At 35.5% G+C, this 26293-nt stretch overlaps 1 protein-coding gene across 1 annotated transcript in view; it reads right to left on the minus strand.

The window, feature by feature from the left end:
- UGLYAH (ureidoglycine aminohydrolase) overlaps nt 1-26293 on the minus strand; it is a 212963-nt gene that overhangs the window by 126960 nt on the left and 59710 nt on the right. The window contains exons 3-6 of the mRNA XM_089831726.1: nt 14201-14288; nt 14027-14103; nt 13465-13504; nt 12985-13048 (exon numbers count right to left, since the gene is read on the minus strand). Of these exons, the coding sequence (XP_089687852.1) occupies nt 12985-13048; nt 13465-13504; nt 14027-14103; nt 14201-14288 (269 nt within the window). The remainder of the gene's footprint in view (nt 1-12984; nt 13049-13464; nt 13505-14026; nt 14104-14200; nt 14289-26293) is intronic.

Below are 26293 nucleotides of genomic sequence, written 5' to 3' on the forward strand. Positions count from 1 at the left end.
TTAACAAAGTGTCAAATTAGTTTAATCCATCCAATGCTATTACCAGCAGATATATTTATTTTACATCTTATGAATTCAAAAGATTTGAAGTATTAGAAGACACATGAATATGTTTGGCAACCTTGCTTATCTATTATCCTGATGATGGGCTAATCAAAATGATTATGAAAGTTGATATAGAAGCCTTATTGCTGGGCCAATATGGACTGTAGAAACTTGAGAATATCTTAACATATGTATTGTTGAAATTCAATGCAGTTGGGAATGTCATTGAGAAATACATCTCTCAAACTGGTAATGTCAGATGAGACAACAAAATACTAAAAATATGGAATATACCATATTGAGAGTAGAAATCAATTCCTGACTATTGTTTTCAATCAAAACAAACATGCTATAGTCGTATATGTACAAAACAATGTAATGACGTATATGTTGCAGATATATGAAAAGTTGTCCAAGCCACTGATGCTGCATGTCATGTCCCCTCTTTCGCGCTAGTCCTTTTTGGCGCCTGGTTAATCTATCTCCACATCCGGATAGATTAATGGCATTAACAGTAAAGATGCCTACCAGTCACAAGGGAAGATTTGTCTTAAGTTCATCATTTAATGTCTTAAAGTACTTTACTAAGTGACTAGAAGACGAAATTGGTGTTTTATCCCACATCTCTTATTCCAACACTCTTCCCTCACTTCGAGGTTATAAATAAGAGGCTCAGTCTTGGGAAAGACACAACGAATAAATATAAGCTAATTCTCAAATCCTAACGGTCACTTAAAAGTGTGACTGGATTGTTCTTAAGGACGAAATCCCTTAAGAAATGGGATACTAGACGTCAACCTCATATTCAAGTACAGTTTATTTTCTGGAGTAACAGTGAGTGAATTCATTTTTCTGAACAGGCAGCCATTATTGGTGATTGATAGTGAATTCCGCAGGGTTTTTGGGCACAGTCCGACTACACACCTTAGTTATTGTGCCTGGGTATCGTCACAGATAAAGGATGTTCTCATCAGACAGACAGGTCAGAGGGAATAAGATAATAAATCTACAGTGGCATCTACAGTGGGAAAGTGACACCCAGGCAGTCGATTACAGGTGACAGCTTACGGGTTGCAACAACTTGAAAGAGAAAACATTTTATCATCTTCAGGCTGCGGGATGGGTTATGACTGGTGAAGGCATATGACTATCTAATGAGTGAGGGACAACAGTGAGTTACTGCATTCATGCAGGCATCTGCCATAGCATTTGGAGTTGGACATTGGGCGGGTTGCACTGCTTTCCAGACTCCCACAGTCGGCATTCTCATCGCAGGTCTGTAATTTCTTTATTCCTGCCGCTTTTACATATTGTATTTTGTTTTCCAAAATGAGGAAAGAAAACTGTGTCTCAGTTGAAAACCAGTTTGAAGTTATGTATTTCTGAATATTTGGAAAGTCCATCCATGTATTGAGCCGACTCTATTACAGTCCTCATGAGTTTGTGGTTTCATGCAACTTATTCTCTGTTCTAACGTATCAATATCATGTCTCTTATAACCATTAAAACTAAGTTGCTGGACAGTAGGGATTCAGAGTGTTAAACTCAGTATTGTGGAATCAAGTAAACTAACAGCAGTACTATGCATGCCAACCATTTGTTAAAATTCCTTGGTTAGAAGTCTACTTTCCTCTTCAGTTGTTAAGGAAGAATATTACACTGCAGGAGAAATGTTATATATTGAACGAGCACATGCAAACAACACGTTCAGGTTTCTACTGCCCAGTATGCGTTCCCAGCCAATAGATTATGGCAGAATATGTGTGGCAGATTGAATGAGACAATATCCTGGAGTTTATATCCGTATGTTGGGGTTTCTAAACCATTGATTCCCTACTTTACATAGAAGATTCACAGCAACATACATGGCAAGCAGCAATGTGAAAAGTCTAATCCTATCAACAAAGTTTGGGGGATTATATATATCCAGTCAATGATTATCTCTCAGGCAAATGGACAACAGAGGCATCACCATATGGGGTAGAATCAACTCTTTCATAAGGGACAAAGATTCAAATATTTTGTCATGGAGAAAGCATTTATGGACACTATCACAAAGGATTGAAGTTTGATAAATGAATAACTCAAGCAGATAAATATGACAATTGAAGAAAAATCTTAAACAAATATTCAGCTTCTGGAAATCAGAGAACATATGCCATATAAAGAGATGTTCTTCAGATCACTCTGATATCATACTGCAAGAGTGGAGGATGCATTTGGAATCCCTGGTTTCTCGTTTTATTCCAGAAAACCGTATCTCTCAACTAAAGCTGCAAGCGTACATCTGTGGAAGTAATTATAAATCAGGAGTTTATTGTTGATATAGAATGAATGCATAAAGTTAGTAAGGTATGATAATAAAGATAAACGAATATGCATGAGTTAATTATTATTACATGGCAAGTGTTTTTGAGGAAGACTAATGAACCATGCTCTGTGGCAATTATTAATACAAGAAGCACTGATAAATTACAACATAAGTGCCGTCACTGAGAAAATATGAGGGCAAAAATCATGCAGTCGGGATCATCCTCAGGTGTATTAGTATTGATGATGAAGTCTGCAGGTTCATGGCAACGGAGGAAAATGAGAAGAATACAGGAGTGTGAATACGGAATAGTGGGGAATGAAAGCAAAGAGTTAGGCATTAAATCTTATGCAAGATGTTAAATCATGTTTGGCTCGATTATTAATACATATTACTCCTTTGTGTTTAACCGGATGAAGTAGACACGATTTCTCAAGTCCATGTGGATCTGGAATGGAGGGATTTTGGTATTGGAGTGAACCATTCAAAACAAGTTCCATCAATCGCTGGGAGTAAAAGGCAATATGGTTATCAAACTGCCGATCATTTTGCCCATGTTATATCAATTTTTTGTATTTACTATGGACTGTTATTTGTTATAGAAAGGTGTGATGCTTAGGAAAGCAACCAACACCTTTTGCTTGTCTGTAATTATGAGATGAAAATACAAACACAATTCGTCTCCATATAAATGCCTACAAGAAATTTTTATATATTAAGGAGATATGCACTCTTGATATATTATTCGTCTATTGGCAATGAATTTTTGAACTAAGCTTGTGGATTTGGATCATTGAGCACAATTTTTCTATGCTATCTTGGAATCTAATTGCATTGGATGGATCATCTATAAGGAGTGTCTTCATTGCAATTTTAATTCCGGCATAACCAGTAAGCGTATTTATTTTACTTATTTGCATAAAAGTTTTAGAGTTTAAATTATTATTAAGTTGTGTCCTTTATAAATATTTTAATATTCGGACAAGTGGATTGGATCGTTATTGCATTTTAAACTTGATAAACATAGATATTGTGAAATATTTAATTGTTTTTGTATTTATGTCTAGTTTGTCTCTGTATCACAGGAGTTAAAGTGCATCCTAGACTAGTTTAAAATTGCATTTGTATAATTGATCCATCGTGTCTATATTATTAATCTATTTATAGTTTAAGTACATTTAACTTTATAAAGTTGTACATTTCAACTTATAATATTGACTCTATTTGCCCATTTAATTAGGCATTGGTCTTTATATTACTCACGATTCATAATTCATACATTGGCACATATTTCATATCTTTCCTTTAAAGAATTGATATATTCATTTGTTGCATTAATCCATAATAAATATTTTTATTTAAAACACTATCATGTTCATATAATCATTCACTTTTATTTTCAATCATAGTTTAAGCAATTTTCGCATTTTCATGCAAGTTTAAAGTTTTCCACAATTCTTGCCATTTACGAAACTTTCATTCAAATTCTAATCAATCTACTTTAAGCATCTTGGATCTAAGTGGTTGTCCAGGATCACGTGCACTCGCCTTGGCCTTGCAGAGCCAGAAGTGTAGGGAACTCAGACTACAATGTTCAGTTCCGTCAAGTTGGCCATAACCAGTTGGATACCCAACATCGAGTTGGCAAGACTCGTAGGATTCCAATCTGCGGTTTTGGGAACTAACAGATTGGTGACTCTATTGGGGAGAGTTGCAAAATAAACCCTAAGAGTTTCTGATTTCAGACTAGTAAGATTCAAAGTTCTATTTGGTTAGTTAAGCATATTTTGATATATTTGATATCTCAATTAATGAATTCTTTGCATTCATTAAAGTGCATTTTAAATTCCTTGAGGATTTCGATCTCTCGTGATTATTTTATAAATCCTAAATTACTTTGTGGAGATTTGATCTTGTAGGGGAATTGTGCATTTTTCTTTAAGCTTTTGTTGTAGGTTTGATCTTTGATGAGGTATTCTACTGGAGAGAACTCAGGCAATTCATTTCCTCCATTTGGAGGTAGCGACTCTATTGTGTTTTGATGAAATTTGGATTGGTACTTCAAGAAAAGGGAGTACCCAAATCATCAGTGACTCTGCTAAGGGAAAAGACTCAGAAGGAAATGCTATATAGTTTTTTTCAAATGTTCAATCATTTCAAAGAACGCCTTTTGCTCCAGATGGTGTCAGGACATTAGATTTCAGCAAGTTTGGTTATAAGCCTAACCAGTTATCCCCAAAGCTTTCACATCTTGTACCAAAGTTCCATGGAAAATGGGGTGAATCAGCCATTCAGCATTTGGATGCATTTATACATTCATAGAAGACCACGAGGTCGATGCAAAGGATCAGTGGATGAAGCTACTTGGCAGGGCCTTGAAGGACAATGCAAGACATGCATATGAATCATTACCCACACAATGCATCTCAACCTAGAAACAATTCAAACAATGGTTCCTATCTGAATTTGATGATACACAAGCATGCAGGGTAAGATGTGTTTTAAAAAGAAGTCCAAAGCTGCTACATGGAAGAGGACCTTGACACGTCACCACTTGATACCTTTTTCAATATAGAAGGATGTGAAGGTGAATCCGCAGTACAATTCTTCATGAGGATATTTAATGCTATCAAGAAATACCTTCAAGATACAAACCTCCATCCTCTAATCTTTTCAACTGAATACAAGAATTAGGTCTCTTATATGATCATCAGTTCCTTACCTTCCTCAAACTTATGGATAATAAGTTGACTACAGAAGAGAGTGAAAGCAAGACTAAAGATGCATATGAACTAAGTGATGTTTGAGAGATGTATTTCTCCACAGGTTGGTAGGGTCACCATCTCTAATACCACTATAATGTTCCCATTGGATTTTGACTACAACAAACTTCAATCGAACAAATGATGTGATTGTTCAAGGTCGTAAGACATGATTAGGTCTAGCAACATGTACAGTGGCCAAGGAAGACCTTACAGTGCTAGTACGCAACCCTTAGACCATATGGTGTAAGGACATGAGGGGGAAGAATGCAAGTAAGTCATACAGATGGGCAAGTATCGTATGATGGGTACGTGCCTATACAAAGGGTCTAGGTGGCAGTACGATGTATTGTTGAGATTGATGGAATGACATCGTACAATGTCTCTTCAACCGACTTGGTGCCAAGTTAGGGGGAGTACGATGATGGAGTGGATTTTGTATTGTGGGATTATGTGCAAGTCATACGTGCTCTTTATCGAACTGAATGATAGTTTTTTTTACAGGCAAATGAAATATAAGAACAATTGATAATGCACAAACAAAAAATCGTCAATGGCCAATGATGTTATAAATAACGTTTGATACAAACAATAATGCCATTTTAGATTTGCTATATCTGAAACAAGAAAACAAGCAAAATAAGGTGAGTGATAAATCCTTCTGAAACTGCCAAAGACAAATAGGGAAGATCTTTCACTACCAAAATGGCGAATAGAGTAGAACTCCAACTGGAATTTGCAATGCAATGACAATTCAAGTTGCATCCTAAAACATGCTATACGCCAATCATTTATACCCCATCGGAGGAAAAATTCGAAGGTGCACAAGTGTCAACCCGACAACAAACACATATGGTCAAAAATAAAAGATGTACCCAAGATATACATAAATCAATCAGGACCCCAAATATAAATATTTATTATTTAATTTTTATTTAATGACAGGGATATTACAATAATAACCATACCAACCTGTACAACCAGTAGGGAAAATTATAGCAATTGATTGTTTCTGTTGATGTTTCTCGGATCTGCTGCAAATGTAATGGCATTGCCTGTAATAAGGTATATGTTTTCCATATGCAACATCCTCTCATTTATATTAGGCATAGGTCAATGAATAGACATGTCTATTCAATAAACAAATAATTAATAATACAAAATTGTGATATATATATATATATATGTCTCACATACTATTATATCTCATATATATGAATAACCATAGAGTTATCTGACAGAAGCTACCAAACATTAACACTCCCTCTTAGCAAGGGAGGATAAACACAAGACAAATATTACACCATTGGTAATATTAGGAATTTAAGGATATCTCAGAAGTTTTCCACCATTAATATTGCATACGATATCAAGAGTATTGATCTCCAGAATATCAACATATGATATTCATCAATTACTCAAACTAGGGTATGATATCAAATTTAATATCAAGAGTCTTGATCTCCCAGAATATCAACATCCGATCTTCATCAAGTACTCAAAAACAAGGTTTAGATATCACATTTGATATCAAGAGTATTGGCCTCCCAGAATATTAATGATATTCACCACTTACTCGAAACGTTTAGATAACACATTTGATATCAAGAGTAATGGCCTCCCAGAATATCAATGATATTCACCACTTACTCAAAACATTTAGATATCACATTTGATATCAAGAGTATTGATCTCCCGGAATATCAATGATATTCACCAAGTACTCTAAGAGTAATGGCCTCCCAGAATGTGAGATGCAAGACATTCACCATTTACTCAATTTATTTCATCTCATAATACAAGTTTATTGTAAGATTGTCACCTTACAACAACTTCTCCAAATACAAGTGATGATCATTTGGAAGTCGTCACTTCCTCATGATGTACACAGGGAATAGGCCCATATAAAAGTCACATGGTCACAATCCTCTTGACCGTAACAACTTATTGATCATTATAGAAACCATCTCAGCATGATTTACTCTCTCTTAATCAATGAAATAGGGTTCACAGGAGGTTAACCAAATAACATCCTTAGTCTTCTCCCACTAAATCTTAATCTCCCTCTTTTTCCTACAAAAAAAACATTCTCGGAGGAAAAGATCAAGGCAAATAGCTCATATGGAGATATAAGATAAGAATGATAACATTAGTTTGATGTTTAGTAATTCAACTCATGCATATTACTAACAACAACATAAATTATTATACCATAACTCTTTATTTTATATATAAAATTAAGATAATACTCAATCTTTACTTTACACACTCCCTGTCTCTTACCGATTGTCCTTTATAAGGATTCTTTTCTACTTATTGATATATGGTTCTTCTACCTTCATTGCCTTCTGTTCTTATTCTATATTTATTTCGGTCTATCATATTATCATTGAATTTTTATTCCTTCTCTCTGTCTTGGTACCGTTTCCTTTCACTGCTTATTAGCTGTTCATGTAATAGCATTTGGCTCCTTATCAACTTCTTGCTTATACCGATGCACGTCCACACTGTCATGCATGTCCATAGTGGGATTTTGTACCTTTGCTCTTCCTTACCTCCCCGTGGCTAGCATGTTTTGTTTCCACTTATATTTATTATTCATGGGTAGATGTGTAATTAAACACAGTGGAGAAACAATCAGTTGTAACTATTTCTTAACAACAAATAACAACAAACTATGAGATTAGTATGGTCATCCACATAAGCATAGCTTGATAGGCTGTTGTATAATTAATCTTTAAACTATCAGCTGTACATAGTGTGTCATTAGTGAAACGAATGCCATCCCTCCCTGTGTGCTACCCAGCCTGATGTCATCAGATAAACATTTCTTCAAGAACCCATAGGGATTACAACATAGCATTTATTTGAACACCTAACTGATTATTACAAATACACAAGCATCCAAATTTCAACATTTGTTATATATTTTCATCAAAATTACTTTATCGAACGTTGAGTCGGCACTTATCCCAACTCTCATTTTCTTCAAATTTCTAACTTGGAACAAGATAGCACAATATCAGACTTGTCTAACAAAGGTGTCAATTAATATCAAAAATATCTACAGGTTTGCTACCAAGAACTACAACTATAAAGTTCCATGAAGTTCCAACATCTTTCAATAAAGACTAAGCCCTTTTAGTCCGATAGGCTGTGTTCACCGTATCACTTGTCGATTCACCACTCCAGCAAGTATGTCCAAATTATAATGATTTAACTAACCTTCTTATGTCTTATGTCCACTAGGATGGGACACATTTCATGTCACTAATAATTTCAATCTTTTAATCGCACCATTTCCATATTAACCCCTGCGGAGAGATTTTGAGTCATATGCACATTGTTCATCGATAATTTAACTACTGGTTGTCTAACTCTCCTTTATCACCTTCTTACATTTGCAACTTGGCTTTAATACCATGTTGATGTTTCTCGGATCTGCTGCAAATGTAATGGCATTGCCTATAATAAGGTATATGTTTTCCATATGCAACATCCTCTCATTTATATTAGGCATAGGTCAATGAATAGACACGTCTATTCAATAAACAGATAATTAATAATACAACCTTAATTGTGTTATATATATATATATATATATATATATATCAAATAATAAGCTTATGTCTCACATACTATTATATCTCATATATAATTATATGAATAACCATAGAGTTATCCGACAGAAGCTACCAAACATTAACAGTTTCATATCCACAATCAATTTTAAAATAATATTTAGTTGTACCACTAGGATTTACAACTTTTTTTTTTGTTTCCTTATGACTGAAATTGCTAACAAACCCTAGCCTAGGTAGATGATGTCACTACTAATATATTCAAGGTCCTAGATTACTGAGAGGGGGGGGCATGAATTAGTAATCCACTAACTTCAAACTTTGATCACAACTTCACACAACTGATTAACCAATACCAAATCTAACATTAGTTATTCATCCATCCATTCCATGTTAACTTGTGATACTCACCATAAACCAACTCAAAAGAATCCACACAAGTAACACAATAATACGGAGATTTTATAATGGAAACCCATGGTTAGAGGGAAAACTCGCAGTGAGAATCGATATCCGCAAGTATTTTGTACTCCTCTGAAATGTGCTCTGTTAAAGGCTTGGCCCTATTAGGAGCTTATAATAATGCCTAATTACGAGAAAACCTTGTTAAAGGATTTTCTAACTCAACTTAATGAGCCGCCCAGCTAAAGGAATTAACTTCAGATCCTGCTAAAGATCCTACTAACATTGTTGAAAGTGACCTTGTTTGAGGCTTTTAACTTGTCAACCTATTAGGATTAACCAACTAGAATGATCTGGAAATAGCACTTCAATACTTCTTGAATAGATCCTTTTCAATTCACCATAAGCATCTCCTTCCAGACATTTGACTGCCAGCTTGATTGCACAACCCTTGTCCATCACAACTCTGATCACCTACACTTGCAAAATAACATTCTGCAATATACACATACTTTTCATCATTAGCTAACCCTAACCCTAAATGTGTAACCCCATGAGACCCATCTACATTTGACCAAAATGTACTACCAAACATTAACTCATCATTAACTGGTACTGCACGATCAACCACTTCAATCGCACATCAATCTAATCTAACATACAACATTTAGCCTATTCACTTTTTCCAATGAACATACACACTTCCAAGAAATTTCATCACATTCACGAATGTACAACGGATCCTTCAAATCTTCTTAATTCCACGTCATTGTCACACTACCAGAAATGGCCTACATGTTACCGGTTCAAGTTCAAACATAGACATTCAATCTGTTCTTCATATTTCTTCCTGAACTCTCTTTAATCGATCCAAAACATGTCTTCCTATAAGCCAAATCAAACATAACTCTGACATTGATCTAACAACTTCGCAAACATCACAAATCTTGGATTTCATCTCTTGAAAGTTTGAAACAATACCGATTCGATAAACCAGTCAAATCATTCACTGTTTGTCATAAACTGACCAGCCCAATTAAATTATTTCACTTCAATCAATCAAACCTCACTCAATACTAATGTTCAGTGCATGAAACTTCATTTATAGCAACTTGAGACATCTCTAAGTCTCCCATACCAATCGTGCACTCTAACTCAGCACACAAATCAACTGCACACTCGATTTCTCAACTGCACAGTAAGTAACTATACTTCCTAATAAACACTTTATCACCAACTAATCAAGTTGACATCAATGACAAAACAATAATTAATTTAATCATCATCAAACATGTGCTTCAAGACATCTACAAACTCTCCTATCGACTCTTGAAGACATCTGCATCAGTTATGCCAACAGTCACTACCTAGTCACTACCTAGAGATGTACAGCAAGGCTGGAAGCTCACAAGCAAATTCAAATGTTAATAAAATCATCTGATCTGCCAATTTAGAGGGAATCTAAATTCACCAACCTGCTGTTGTAATGTCTTTCTTCCCACAAATCATCCACTCTCTCCTGGGTTGTACGACTTGGACTTGGCTACCTAAATAAGTCTGATCTGCTGCTACAGATTTTGGTCCTCTAATATGATACAAAATTCTGCCCTTTGCAACACAATACATTGACTTCACCAAAACCAATGGTCAAACTGCTCTTACCAGCTGATATAACACTGAAATGTCATTCCAAAAGCAAACTGGGGGAACGTCCAGCCTGCAATCTTCAAGAATTTTCTTTTTTTAAGAGAGATACTGCTGCAACTCTGCAAATCAGAGCTCTGCCTCAAATTTGTAATAAAGACAAATAAGTTGGATGTCCAAATGAATCTCCAAAGAAAAAATTTATTCTTCCTCAATGCAAATCAGCAGTCTCTAGGGTTTCCTCATTTTATTTTTATTAACTTTATCAAAACGTTATGCCTCCTCCAAAAAGGCATTATATTTTACTATAATATTGGTCCCCTTTTATTTAAAACAAATCATGCACATATGCATACGAAATGGGGCCATATTTATTATATCTTATTATATAATAAAGTGACTTTAATAAATCAATTTAACATTAATTTATTCAATATCAACTTAGGAAATATTAAAATATGTCTCATAAATTGCAAATCTGGAGTCAACTGAATTCTGACTGAGGCCCTGTGATCACTGACAATGTCCGAGTCCTACAAGCCAACTGGTAGTTCCTCCTAAAAAGTAAGGTCTCACCATAAAAAAAAGGAACCTGTCTCCAAACACCTGAAACTGCTCAAGAAGGATCCTGTTGTACTCCGTGGTCCCTCGCGTGGTCATGTAGTCAACTTCACCCTAAAAAGAAGTAGAAACTATTGTCTAAAAGTCAAAAATGGCACGCAAAGCCCCTGCAAAGCTCCATAACCCTTTGGATGATCGTTGACCTACGGGAACTCGAATGATAGGTCAGCCCTCTGCCAACTGTTGATCAGTCTAATGAACATGAGATAAATGATAAATCCTATTTCAAGAAAGGGTCATTACAAAGACGAATGACCAAATGCTCAAGTGCTTTGAATGCCACTTAATGCCTACACCAGGACATTTTTATTCGTTTGTATAGTTCATATTTGTTGGTTCCTAACATCTTCACCCCCTAGTCCAAGAAGCAACTTGCCAAGGTACGAATTTCTAGGTCATTTTGGGGTCTGAATGTCCCATTCTATCCTTGATCATTCTCACCCATGATCACAGCCCCTTTACACTAGTACAATAAAAAATTCTCTCGAACAAGTGCAAAAACTAGATAGACCCTTATTTTTTCGAATCAATTGTTGTCTTTGAACTCTACTAACAAGCCACTGAATTAGTCTCTATCCAGAGGTTGGAATTAAAAGAAATAATCTTTTCTTCTCCTCAATAGCATTTCTAAATGGAAACAATCAATTTATTTCATGTTTGTATTTTTAGAAGACAAGGAAAACTATTTTTCAAATCACCAAACCTAGTAGCATGATTTCACACATAGAAGGTCGAGATCACAGCACACAATCAGCCTAGATCATTTTATCTTCCAATTTCAAAACTTAAGAATAAAGAGTTTAGTCTCATCAATCAGTGTAACAGACATCTGTCATCAAAGCATCATATTGGATCAAAGGGATGACTTACAACCCATCACCATGCTAAAGCTGAGTAATCCTAATCCATCTTTGTCATTTCAAAAAGTGTGCTTGTCTATTTTCGATTTTCTGTCTGACCGCAAAGAGTCCTAGGTTAGATCTAATTATATTTTTATTTATTTATTTACATTAGGGCCTTGTTAAAAGAAATCTGTATTTTTCTTTTTAAGTAAAAGAAGAGCAACTCAATGTAGTTACCCATTTAGAACAGTAGTTGAAACATTCTATTTGGGCTGCCACCATAATTCAAAGCCCCACTGGGCCACTGTGCTCGAAGCACTTGTGGCTACGGCCTGGCTCTGCTGGGACTCTGTGCTTGTAGGTTTAAACAACTTAGGTGTTTGGCAGCTTAAAAGGTGTTTGTTTACCAAGCCAAAAAAAAGGATCAACTTGATACAAAATTTCAATTTGTAACTCAAAATTTCTTTATTCTCTCTCCATTTCTTTAAAAATGGCATCAATCAAAATACCAGATACATCAATATAGCATAATTTACATTCTATCCCTAAAATTTTAACTATATATAGCACCCTACATCTATGTTGCTTTATAGATTATATTAACTTAATTATTTAGAATATAAAAATTATCTTCGAGATCACAAACAATGAATCCCATTATGCCTCTGTATCGAATCATTGCAAATTGTAAGCACAGAAGACACTGGAAAAGAAATAATAATCCAATAACACGGTAAATTCAACAGAGGAGGAATAAACAAAGGAAAAGCACTTACAGGTAGTTTAACAACATCTGCACCTGTCGAAAGGACAACTTCACCCTCAATTACAAATAGAAACCTGATAACAGTAGTGTGTGATAACCAATCTATTATTTAATGAAGGAAATGCAGAACTATTGGGAGACAAAAGATATTTAAAAGGGATTACACTAAAGTACAAGAGGGAAATGGGAGAAGATGAAATACTCCAGAAGATGAAGGGAAAGTCATAAAATGAAGTATACAGTTACTATAGTTAAAAGGCTATGAGAAGCCTGCCACGATTAGGTGAGAAAATAAATAAATCAAAGAAAGTGGCTTGCATGCCCAAAACTTCCAGCCATTTCTGGCATCCAGAAATAACCCTAGCTGTAAAAATGATGTTCCAACAGACATGCACCTTTTTTTGTTCACTTTTGTATTTATATTTAGACAGAGAAACTTAGAATTGCCAGTAAAGAGCATTCATCAAAAAAATGGAGCCCTAAATTTTACCTTTCAATATCTTGCTGAGGAAGGGCCGATGTTGCATTCTCTGTTGAGAAAGAGTGAAGTGAGAGTTTTCTTTACACATCAAATAAACATGAACAAAGAAAGAACTTACATAGTCATTAGAGTGATTGCAAACCTGCCCAAGAAGATAACCAAAAAATATTTGATAGGAAGTGAGATAAGAAAGGACAAAAAGTTATGTCCAGCCAATTCCAACATGAAAAATGCAGGATAAGTTGATTCCAAGCATATGCAAGTGAAGCAATGTAGTCAAGTTAGGAAAACAATGCTGGTATTTTGCAGTCACATGAACATCAGCTCAGGCCACAATCTTTTCAAATTCGGTTACATCAAAAAAGTATAGCCATACAAAAATACTAAATTCACATCAAACAATTTTAGAATGTTCAAGAAAGATAAAGCATAGAAATCATCTTGAGTGCAGATTCCCTGTTTTTAAGTATGCAAAAAGACGATCTGCTGTATATGAGGAACCTAGTTTTATATTCTAAAATGAGATAAACATTGGGAGCATCCTGAATTGAAGGATGAATTATTTCCTCACCTTCCATATGTGCAAGGTACATGACAAAATGAGAGCCCATAGCTGGTGTAATCAGATATGCTCCAGAAGTATTAATCCTGTAGGGTCATGGAAAACACAAACAATGAGGTAATATTAACATATTCGACCACAGTGGAACTTTAACCAGTTGCACTATTATAAAATTATGAGTACCAGTCAGGAAGGGCACTGAAAACTTGGCTCTCAGGTGTGATTAGTGCGTAATTCCTCTCATACACACTTCGTGTAAAACCAGGTAAATCTACAAAAAAAAAAGTATGAGAAACTTTCTCCTGCATAATATAAATTTAATTTTTAATTTATAAGGATATTTGAAATTTTGGAGTGAATCAAAACATGTTTTAGTGAATACCACCAAAGGTCACATGTACAAACTTACATTTTTGACTAACTTACCCGAGTCAACAATTCACACATGATAATTCATGCAGCCTGTTATAATGAATTCTTCTTAGAAGGGATAAATGGCATTGAATTCTCTTCTAAATCCACCTCAACAACAACATATTGCAAAGGAAAACTAAAATGAGAAGATATATGAAAAGATCAACTTTTATTTGTTAGCCTTCCAAGTAAGGACAACTGTTAATGATTGCAGCTTCGATCGGATGATTCAAATCGATGAAATGGAGTGTTTGAATGGCTTATCGGCCTTAAACATTTGACATCTATCCTTCACTATCATTATCATGGAGCATTAATATTATTGACAATAAATTATTAAGTATATATACATATATACATATACATATACATATATACATACATACATACATATATATATATACATATACATATATACATACATACATATATATATATATATATATATATATCATGATAATACCTTGAGCAAATATTATTTGTGATAACAAGAGACATGTCTCTTTATCTCATATATATTCATTGAGAAGGTAACTTGAAACACACAGAAATTAAATAAGTGTTATGACAAGTTACAGCAGTGACATATAATATACATAAAATGAGATCATTAACATGGTATCCTGGGAGGAAGTTCTCAATAAAGAAATTTTAAAATAGCAGATATGACAGACAATTTGCTAATGCTCAACATGCAGTTGAAATAAAGTATGCTATACAGTTTGAAGAAAATGAAAAGCATTGTGTTGTCAGTTGAATGCTACTTTGTGCAGAGACAACACATGAGTCCCTTCATGGATCTGACTAGAAGCAGGGTTCCATGTGCAAGTGTAAGACACGCCATCCTTTAAGATTGATTTTATGAAAGATCCCTGATAGATGCCCTTGCTGATCTGCTGTAGTTTTTAAATTAATAAACTATATTTTCATGTGATTTCTTTGATGGTCTTTGAGAATAGACAGAAGTTGTAGAAAGTTTTGTTTTTGTTCTGTGTTTTTTGATAGTTTTCACAATAGTAATGAATAATGAACAATAAACATGAGAGGAGACTGAAAATAAATAAGAACATAGAACCAAATCAGAATTGCTATAAATCGTACCAGGCAGATTTCTGATTTATAAAGCCAAATAATAAATCCAATGCAGTTCCAAGGAGCTTACATCCAACAATGATGCCAAACTGCTGCAAATGGCAGCCGTAAGACTGCAAGGAATCACGTCCCAGCTGAAAGAATCAATCTATAACGCTGAAACTATAAATCTGCAACCTGAATCCACAATAAAGAATGGTGTACTCTATCCCTGATAGCAACACATACTGTCTAAAGAATCCAATGCCAATAACTGCTGAGGGCTACGTCCCAGCCAATCCAAAACCTGGGGTTTGCATCCCAGATGAAGAATTGCTCTCTCAGAGCCAATTCACAAAAACAAGTTTTTCAATATTCAAAAGATAATAAGAAATTAGGTCTCCATCTCCTTATATCCCCTTCCAATTGTAAATCAAACCCTAAAGGGAAATTACACTTTGCCCTTTAAATAAAATATAATAAAATAACATTTTCCCAATTAAAGTCGTCCATGCTATAGGAAAAACATTACTTTATTAAAATTTCATAGCTGAAGGCAACAAAAAGTCTACAGATAGTAAAAATCATGTATAATAATTCGAGATCTTTCCAACGAGCTATAACACATAGGGTGTACCTGATCAACTGAAGCCAAAATCCCCTTATTACTCCAAAATGGTTATATTATTAACCTTATTTTAATTTATTTAATCACCAACTTAGGAAATATTAAAATATTTCCCAAATGGTCCCAAAAGGCCCAAAATGACCTATCAAACATGAATCTGACCTTGTCACCTGTCTGTGACTAATGTCGGAGAAGATGTGTCAACTGGTAGTCCATCCCTAAAATCTAGGGATGCTCCTAAAAAGTAGGAGATAGCCCCAATCAACCAAAATTGAGTCCCAATGACTCCCCTACTGTGTGCACCTCTGAGAGAACTGTCACTGAACTGGGAGTTCCTCCTAAAAAATAGGAATGCCTCTTAAAAAATAGGAGATGCACTCTAAGTCTCCAAAACGTTCGCGGAGGTCTCCAAATGCCTCCTAGACCACTCCTAGTCAATCCCTACAAATTAGGAATCCCTCCTAAATTGTAGGAAACTGTGGTCTACTGCTCCAAACTACTTGGGAAGCTCATGCATGACTCTCAAAGTCCCTGGGTTGGTTCCCTCTACGCTTTGTTGGCCTATGGGAACCAAATAATAGACCAACCCTGTTAGAAATGTTGTCACTAAGGAAGGGCAGAAATTGGGGACATGACAGTCCTCCCTTCCCAAAGATTGCTTGTCCTCAAGCAATGTCAATCCAACTCCACAAACATCAGGCAAGTCCATACCATAACCAAGAATGATCCTAGGGTCCCAAGCCATCCTAGAAGGTTTGTAGTTCCATCTTCTAGAAACACTATCCTGCACTGCACCCAAACAAGTAACCTCATGAAAACCCCCTAAAGGAAGAGCAATCAAATACTGTACCAACTCTGTCAACTCCTCAATGAACTGCTCTCCGAAAGAACCAAACTAGAACACTAAAGGCGGAAACTCTAGTAAGCCTACATTGGCTTCCACATCCTCAACTATTGAACTGCAAATCCAAGTGATTCCAGGATTCCAAATCTGCCTCAAAAGGGAACCACCATGCTGACGCTTCGTCACTCTGATATAAATATTAGTGAACCACAAGTTGTGAAGCAATTCATTAGGACCCTGAAGCACCAATGTATCAATGAGACCAGGGCCTGGATCCCAAACCAAAATACCAAATGTGCTGAATGAGATGAAGAAGTATCTCATCCGCACTCCATGAAACATACATACAACGAAGCAAACCAGCAAGGTGTGAAAGTGAACTCCCATAAACCAGTATTCCAACCCACATGACCACCTAACAATGTTGCTATAATTCTGACCAGCAACTCGAATGATATCATAGATGTCATCATACTAATGCCAAACAACAAATGTCCCAAAGAAACACTCCTTAATGCCCTCATACTGAATAATGGATGTAGTCAATGCCAAGTCAAGTAGTAAATGATTCCAACTTGGACAGCCACTAGTCCATAAGGAATCGAAAACTATGGAATCACCAATCAACAAGGATACCACTGCCATATCAATGGATGTAGATGACAAACTCGAAGATGAAGTATGTATGTCATGATGAGAAAAACCAAAGCATGTGTCATTTGTACCCAACATTGTAGGATTATCAATTCCTGAATCCCATATCGATCTAAGAAATGTTGCTCCACCCAACCACTGCGCTACTCTGATGTAAACATTTGTATACCAAAAGTGAAGCAACTCAACATGAATCCACTGAAGAAATGCCCAACACATGTTGATGCCAAGATCCCAAATCTTTGCACTGACACATCCCTCCGGCATGTTGGTACTCATTATGTTGCTGTTGTGAAACTGTACCTCATCTAACCAACTAAGAACTTCACTCCAAATGAAGCCACAATTACTACCAACAACCAATGCTGTTAGGAATTCACAAATGAGCCAATCATCAGCAAGGAAAGTTTGTTGAATACTTTTCCAAGTCCTCCAAACAGCTACTACAACTTTACCTATATTTCCACAAATTAGTGTGCCTTCATTAAAGATTGTTAAGTAAATGTTTTATTTAACCATGTAACCAACGAAGTCCCTTATATTCTGATCTTGAAAGTCCAATGTAATTTTTAAAAAGTTTGAATCTTCAATCAAAAGGTACATCGCTGCCCTATCATATGGAAGAGGTGATAAACCCATTGATGAATGAGAGATGTTTCTAATTCTCAACAAAGACAGGCTCTTTGTGGCTGGTCCACTAGGTATGCAACTTAATATATCATCAACTCTTAGTAGGGAAGGATCAACTTCACACTTGAACACCCCAACTTGAATGTAACCAACCTAAGGTTCAAAGTTTGACTCATGAAATGAAAGAGAATTGATGTTCAAAGTTAGAAAATCAGAAGTATGTTCATACTTTTCCACAATGTTTTTGCAGTCTTCTCTTGCCTCTCCTTCCAAGGTAGGTGACTCCTCTAAAGGTGCTGGTCCATGGGGTGTGTTCAAACGAATATAACATGTCTCATTAACTGCCTTAGCTGCCCAAAATCTGATCCATACCTCTATCTCCATAACTGATATGTTTTCCATTACTAACAAACTCCAAGGTGTAGTATGCCAAACAAACCAAACATTATCAAAATGCAATATCTTCTTAGTAAGCAGCCTCTTAGTCTCCCTAATCATCTCTTTAAGACAAGATGCTTCATATGATCTTAACAATTGTCCTTCCATTGTAGATGATGCATGACTAACCAAATCAGAATCAATAATGTTCCATTCCACACAAATGAAAATAACACTTGTGGCTGGTCCATCAAGTGTGAAACTAAAATCATCATTGTTTGGAGCCTTTAAGGGGCTCTTTAAAAGAGGAACGTCATAAACTTCATGATGCAAACTAGACCAAACTGAGTTTTCTAAATCATAACTCTTTTCCCCTTCACACATCTCAACATGCTCTTCTTGTGACCTTACCTCAAGAAGCTCTTCCCTTGTATGCTCAACATCCTCACTTTCTTCCCTTGGAAGAAATAAGGATCTAATGTATGACTCTTTGTCTTCTTGCATTATCAAGCTGATTGCATCTTTCCTTGACCTCTTGTAAGTGTTGTCTTGCTTTGGCAGCAAGCATCTTGGCCTTCTTAGCTCTATGTGACCATCCATTGCATGTCTCTTGAGCCTTTTTCACATCTTCCAAGGTGGGGTAAACACAATCAAAACCATTGTGGTTTGAATCCACAATATAAATCTCATGTGCAACACACTTAACCTGAGTACCATCATAGGAAGACTCAACAACCTCATTACCTTCATGTGAAATGGATGATACCACATGACTAGAGCTACTGTTGCAAAAATTAGAATAGGCATCAGACCTTGGAGACATGCTTTCAGCATCCCTAATGGACTGATCCATGATTGTAATCTCTTCCATTTTGTGATCAACTTGATGAATCAATGGTGTGCTATGTGTCTCCTCCTGATCTAGAGTTATTTTTTCTTTAGGAATCCCACATGATGACTGATTTTTGTTTTTCATAGGCTGCAACTCAAATGATAACACATCTTCATGCTTTTCTTTTGCATACCCTGCAAGTGACTGATCCATTATGGTGTTTTTATCATGAACATGGATAGGTTGACACAAATCTTCTTTCTCACATGAAAACATATCATCAACTATGGCATGGTATTCTTTTTTTGCAAGCTTAACCTTATGACAAATTTTTGTATGCATGTCAATGTAATCTTTGAAATGAAAGTTCTCCCTAACATATTGAAGAAGAGTATTATACTCCTCAAGTATGCTAATTACTTCCGTTTTCCTATCTAGTGGCAATGGATCCTTTCTAGAAGAAGATGATGATCCACTAGCATGTCCAAATTTCCTTGACATAGAATCATTGAACTGCTGCAATTGAAGCTTGAATTTTTGTTGTGATTGTTCCCATTCTTTCCATAGGGTTATATCTTTTAACAATTTTGCCATAATGAACTACCACGCTGACCAACTGAAACTAACATGCCAAAGCAAAAATCGACCACGTATTGCTAATATGAATTATCAAAACTTTTGATCCAGTACCCAGATGCCAGAATAAATTATCAAAATTTTTTAGCCAGTACCCAAATGCTGAAATGAATTATCAAAACCTTTTATCCAATACCCAAATGCCAAGATGAATTATCAAAACTTTTTAGCTAGTACCCAAATGCTAAAATGAATTATCAAAACTTTTTATCCAATACCCAGATGCCAAAATCTGTTGTGACAATTTCTCACAAACCCTACAGGCTGGCAGGATGTAAGCTCTGATACCACTGAAAGATCCCTGATAGATGCCCTTGCTGATCTGTTGTAGTTTTTAAATTAATAAACTATATTTTCCTGTGATTTCTTTGATGGTCTTTGAGAATAGACAGAAGTTGCAGAAGGTTTTGTTTTTGTTCTGTGTTTTTTGATAGTTTTCACAATAGTAATGAATAATGAACAATAAACATGAGAGGAGATTGAAAATAAATAAGAACATAGAACCAAATCAGAATTGCTATAAATCGTACCAGGCAGATTTCTGATTTATAAAGCCAAATAATAAATCCAATGCAGTTCCAAGGAGCTTACATCCAACAATGATGCCAAACTGCTGCAAATGGTAGCCGTAAGACTACAAGGAATCACGTCCCAGCTGAAAGAATCAATCTGTAACGCTGAAACCATAAATCTGCAACCTAAATCCACAATAAAGAATGGTGTACTCTATCCCTGATAGCAATGCACACTGTCTAAAGAATCCAATGCCAATAACTGCTGAGGGCTACGTCCCAGCCAATCCAGAACCTGGGGTTTGCGTCCCAGATGAAGAATTGCTCTCTCAGAGCCAATTCACAAAAACAAGTTTTTCAATATGCAAAAGATAATAAGAAATTAGGTCTCCATCTCCTTATATCCCCTTCCAACTGTAAATCAAACCCTAAAGGGAAATTACACTTTGCCTTTTAAATAAAATATAATAAAATAACATTTTCCCAATTAAAGTCGTCCATGCTATAGGAAAAACATTACTTTATTAAAATTCCATAGTTGAAGGCACCAAAAAGTCTACAGTTAGTAAAAATCATGTATAATAATTCGAGACCTTTCCAACGAGCTATAACACATAGGTGTACCTGATCAACTGAAGCCAAAATCCCCTTATTACTCCAAAATGGTTATATTATTAACCTTATTTTAATTTATTTAATCACCAACTTAGGAAATATTAAAATATATTAAAATGTTTTCCAAATGGTCCCAAAAGGCCCAAAATGACCAGTCAAACATGAATCTAACCTTGTCACCTGTTTGTGAGTAATGTCGGAGAAGATGTGTCAACTGGTAGTCCATCCCTAAAATCTAGGGATGCTCCTAAAAAGTAGGAGATAGCCCCAATCAACCAAAATTGAGTCCCAATGACTCCCCTGCTGTGTGCACCTCTGAGAGAACTGTCACTGAACTGGGAGTTCCTCCTAAAAAATAGGAATGCCTCCTAAAAAATAGTAGATGCACTCTAAGTCTCCAAAACGTTCGCGGAGGTCTCCAAATGCCTCCTAGACCACTCCTAGTCAATCCCTACAAATTAGGAATCCCTCCTAAATTGTAGGAAACTGTTGTCTACTGCTCCAAACTACTTGGGAAGCTCATGCATGACTCTCAAAGTCCCTGGGTTGGTTCCCTCTACGCTTTGTTGGCCTATGGGAACCAAATAATAGACCAACCCTGTTAGAAATGTTGTCACTAAAGAAAGGCAGAAATTGGGGACATGACATTTTACAAAGGCACTTATAAGGCATATCAATTATATTGAGAAAGTCGAGCATATTAAGAAAGGGATTAAATATCAACTGTGATTGGAAACTATTCTAGACAGCACCAAGTTCAGAATTGATTCCATGTTTTATCGCTCAGGTCAAAAGCTCGCCAACTTACTGAAGGCAGCGATTAAGCTTTAAAATTAAAAATAAATTAACTGAAGCAGACTGTCCAAGGGAATTGGTCGAGAAGGCTTGGACACGAGAGAAAAAACTCTCACATATAAATTTATGTTTGTTCGTCCCAATGTGGTTGCATGGCAATCAACACAGCCTCATTCAAGAAAACAACTACTGTTTGTCCACCAAGGCTTGTCAACTTTTACAAACAAACAGTTCACTGAGAAATGGAATGATAATTTGTCCGGAAGTGCTTTACATAGATAGATATATGAGAATGCAGGTTTATAAGTTATTTTGCACTTGCTTTGCCATGGGTAACAACCGATGACTTATATAGTCACAGAAAGTGTTTACCACGATAAAGCCATTGGATTATATTGCAGATTGTTATCAGTCATCAGATATCAGTAAGCAGAGGTATTTCGGTATCTCATTGAAGAATAAGCTATTATCTTTGGAGAATTTTGTTTATTTTATGTTCCTGCGATTAAATAATAATTCTAAAAATATCTTTCACTTAAGCATTTCATTGGACTTATTTATAAGCATGGATTTTTAAATTGATTATAGTTCTCAAACATTTCCAGTGAGTATATGTGACTTGGAATTATTAAACTTTGCCAAGAATACAAAACTTCAAACAAGCGTTGGTTCAATTTTTATTATTGGTTTCCTTATTTAGAGCAGCAAATCTCAGTTTGACTGAAAACTCCCTATTTCCGATTAGAAGTATTGCTAGAAATGGTGAAGTTAAGGAATACAATGGATACTCTAGGTAGGAACTGGATGTGGTGAACACAAAAATTTCACAGTTGTGTTGTGTCTTCTTAAGTCGAGATGCTTCATATTCCCTAAGCCAGACAGGTTTAGTAGTGTTGGAGAATTTCTTGATTCAAGTTTGCTATGTCAGTACACGGGTGAAGTATATCTTCATTTCCAATAAATTGGAGATAAATGCTAGCTATTGAGCAATACTATAATTTGGAGGCCTTGTGCGTGGGAGATATTATGTGGTTTTGGAACTAGAACTGACAAATTACCTACCTTGAATCATTATTGTGGCTTCTTGTTGGAGACTTCTAGTGACAGACTGCATAGACCAGAAGCTTATTAAAAAGGAAGTATAGTGCGCTGAAGGATCTAGAAGAAGACGACCTTTATAATTCCACTTAGCATATGGTTTGGAGTTAAATTCTCTTATGTTGTAAAGAGTCATTAGTGTGAAGATCATTATTTGGGATAGTCATATGTTTGTGTATGGTTCTCCAATAAATATTTATTGCTATATTTTATCCCTAATGTTCCTGTCATAAGTATTGGGTGGAAGACTAATGTCTCTATGAACATTACTGAAGTAAATCCTGGAGAACATGTATTTCTGCTGGGTGTTTGACAATTCATCACTCTTGGCGGGTGGTCATAGTGTCATATAGACTTGCTGGCATATTCCTCTATAACATCAAGAGTTCATATATTTCCGGGAGAATGATATTCAAATTAAGCTTGGCTGTGAGAAAATATACTGCAGCCTGTATGTTGAAAAGGAAATTTGATAAGAGAGATATCAAAGGTTCAAACAAAAGATTTCATTCCTAATGATTGGGAGTTGTACTTTATTCTATGGGCAGAGGTTTTGATAAGCAGTTGAAATGTGGTTGTCGTACACCATAAATCGTGGGCATGAGGGACTATATCTATCATACCTAAGTGTTTGGAAAATTTATGAGAGCTATGGGTTACCCCTGTGATTATTCTGCCTCTATTCAGTTGTATTGAATCGCTTCTATTTCAGTATAGATTTTTCAGTTGGAAGGCTAATTGTTTCACAGTATCGGATGCATTATTCAATGCTGAAAGCAAAGACTTTAGATCTGCAAATACTTTGGACAAATTGGGTATTTGAGGTTTCAAGTCATCTGATGGTTACTTCAAATATAGAGGTTGATGACTAACAGATTTAGAGGTTGATATCATTCATGCATGATTGTCTCTCATTGGACTTGATAGTGACTGAAAACTCTATAAAATGGAATGGAATTTTACATTGTAAGGGGAATAGTAAACCAATGTTCCATTCCATTTGAACCATCTTCAGTGGGGAGATGTTAGAGAAGAGACACTATCAAAGTTCCAATTTGAACCATCCCTAGAGGGGAGATGCTTCAAAGGGGAGATGTCTCTCAAACAATCTGAGAGTGTGTTTACTTCACAAATAAAGTTTTTTTTAAGGAACCTTCATAATGATAGATGGGAGCAGACAATGTACTCAAATTGTTTGACAAATGCTTATATGGAGGCATTTTCTGATTTGATACATATGGACCTTCACTGGAGCAACTTGTATCAAGGATGTTGATGTACAGATAAGTATTTATCTTTGAGTATTATATTTATCCATTATTATAGTCTCTTGCTTATATGTATGAACAATAAGAGTCGTTTTCCTTGATATAATCTTGCTCCTTTCCTTTGTCTCCAATGATGTTCTTCCAAGAAGAGAAGAATGGTGCATTAGCAATGCTACTGAGACATTTTTGAAAGTGGTATCATCCAGGATTATGAACTAAAGTCAAGACAAGGGGCTCTTCCAATGAGATAGGGTAGACAATGATGGGATTTTGTTCAAATATCAAGATGGTCATATAACTATTTCCTCTAGGACTTGATCTTATGATAGTAACTCCAAAGTGGTCTTGGATCTAGCACCTTCAACCACATATGAATCATGTCTGATGATAAAAGACTCTTGAAACAAGATATCTTTGATGACTGAGATTATGAGTATCCTTCTATGTCACGAGGGAGCTTGATATTTCATTAGAGGCAACCTTGGATGAAGAGGTTAGGAGTTTGATGCATGTACTTCAAAGAATCACATTATATTAATATCTGATGTTGCCAAACCTAAGGACAAATTCACGATTTAGTATATTCACTCATGTTACTATGGAGCAAGGTACACTTTCATGACAGAGAAAGCAAATACAAGATACGCTTCAGTTGACTTCTAAGGATCTTGGTCATGTTGATTCAAACGGAGTAGCCATGTCAAGATGGATTCTCTAGTAATCAAGAAACTCTAATAGTCAAATGACTATGATTCATGAGATGAAGTTTCATATATGTAAACTAAAAGGCCTTTATGTAAATGCCTAACCATAGATGAATACCCGGAATGCTATTCACTCAAGAGTACATTATCACTAAAGATCTAACATCCAATATTTTCTCCAAAGCCTTTCACCAAAGTGAAGTATGTAAATAAGACAAGCTTAGAGTTATGGATCAAAGCCTTACTAAGAGGGAAACTCGACATCAGTGATTTCTTGAGATGTATCTTAATGCATCCTTTTCTATGAGAGAGAAGTTTGAGGTGAATATCCTTGTTCCACCCTCTGGGAATATAAATGGTGGACTCACCCTCGAATATGGTTCATGGTGACATGATCTTGTAAAAACTTCTTGAGAGGTGAGGATCTTTCAACAAGTTTACTTGTGGTTACTATCGTAAGGTGACAATGATAACAATAGTTTAACTTGCTATCATGATGGATATCATTTTGTTGATATCCCTGGAGATCATGATAGTACATGTCCCTTGTGTAATCCTTGAAGTTACATTATTGAGATATGGCATGGTGTATACTATGAGACATAGTATAAGAGACATCATGTGCAGATATTTTTCTTGGTAGGCATCATGAGACTTGATGCTAGTGCACATACTAAAGAAAATATAAGTATGGTGAATATCTTATGGATGGTATTCTTGTACATACCATACTTAGATGATATTGTAAGGTAACATCTAAATAATGGGCAGATATCTTCTCTTGTATACATCATGAGACGTGATGTTAGTACGTATACCAAGAAAAGATGAGTATGATGAATATAATATGGTTGATATTCTTGGGCATACCATACTCTTGATGATACTGTGAGGTAACAGTTGTATATGGTGTTCTTTATTTGCATAGAAATCATCCTCCCTAGCTGAGAGGAAGTGTTAATGATTGTCGCATCGATCGGATGATTCCAATCGGTGAAATCAAATGTTTGAATGGCTTATTGGCCTAAAACATTTGATATCTATCCTTCACTATTATTATCATGGAGCATTAGTATTATTGATTAATAATTATTATGTGTGTGTGTGTATGTCTATTAGATATATGAGACATATTATACATATATATATCATCTATATATAAATTATTATCATATATTATAATCAAGATAATACCTT

Source organism: Cupressus sempervirens, chromosome 5 (genome assembly GCF_028749045.1).
Source record: "Cupressus sempervirens isolate cs-2001-9-10 chromosome 5, ASM2874904v1, whole genome shotgun sequence".
Lineage (NCBI taxonomy): Eukaryota > Viridiplantae > Streptophyta > Pinopsida > Cupressales > Cupressaceae > Cupressus > Cupressus sempervirens.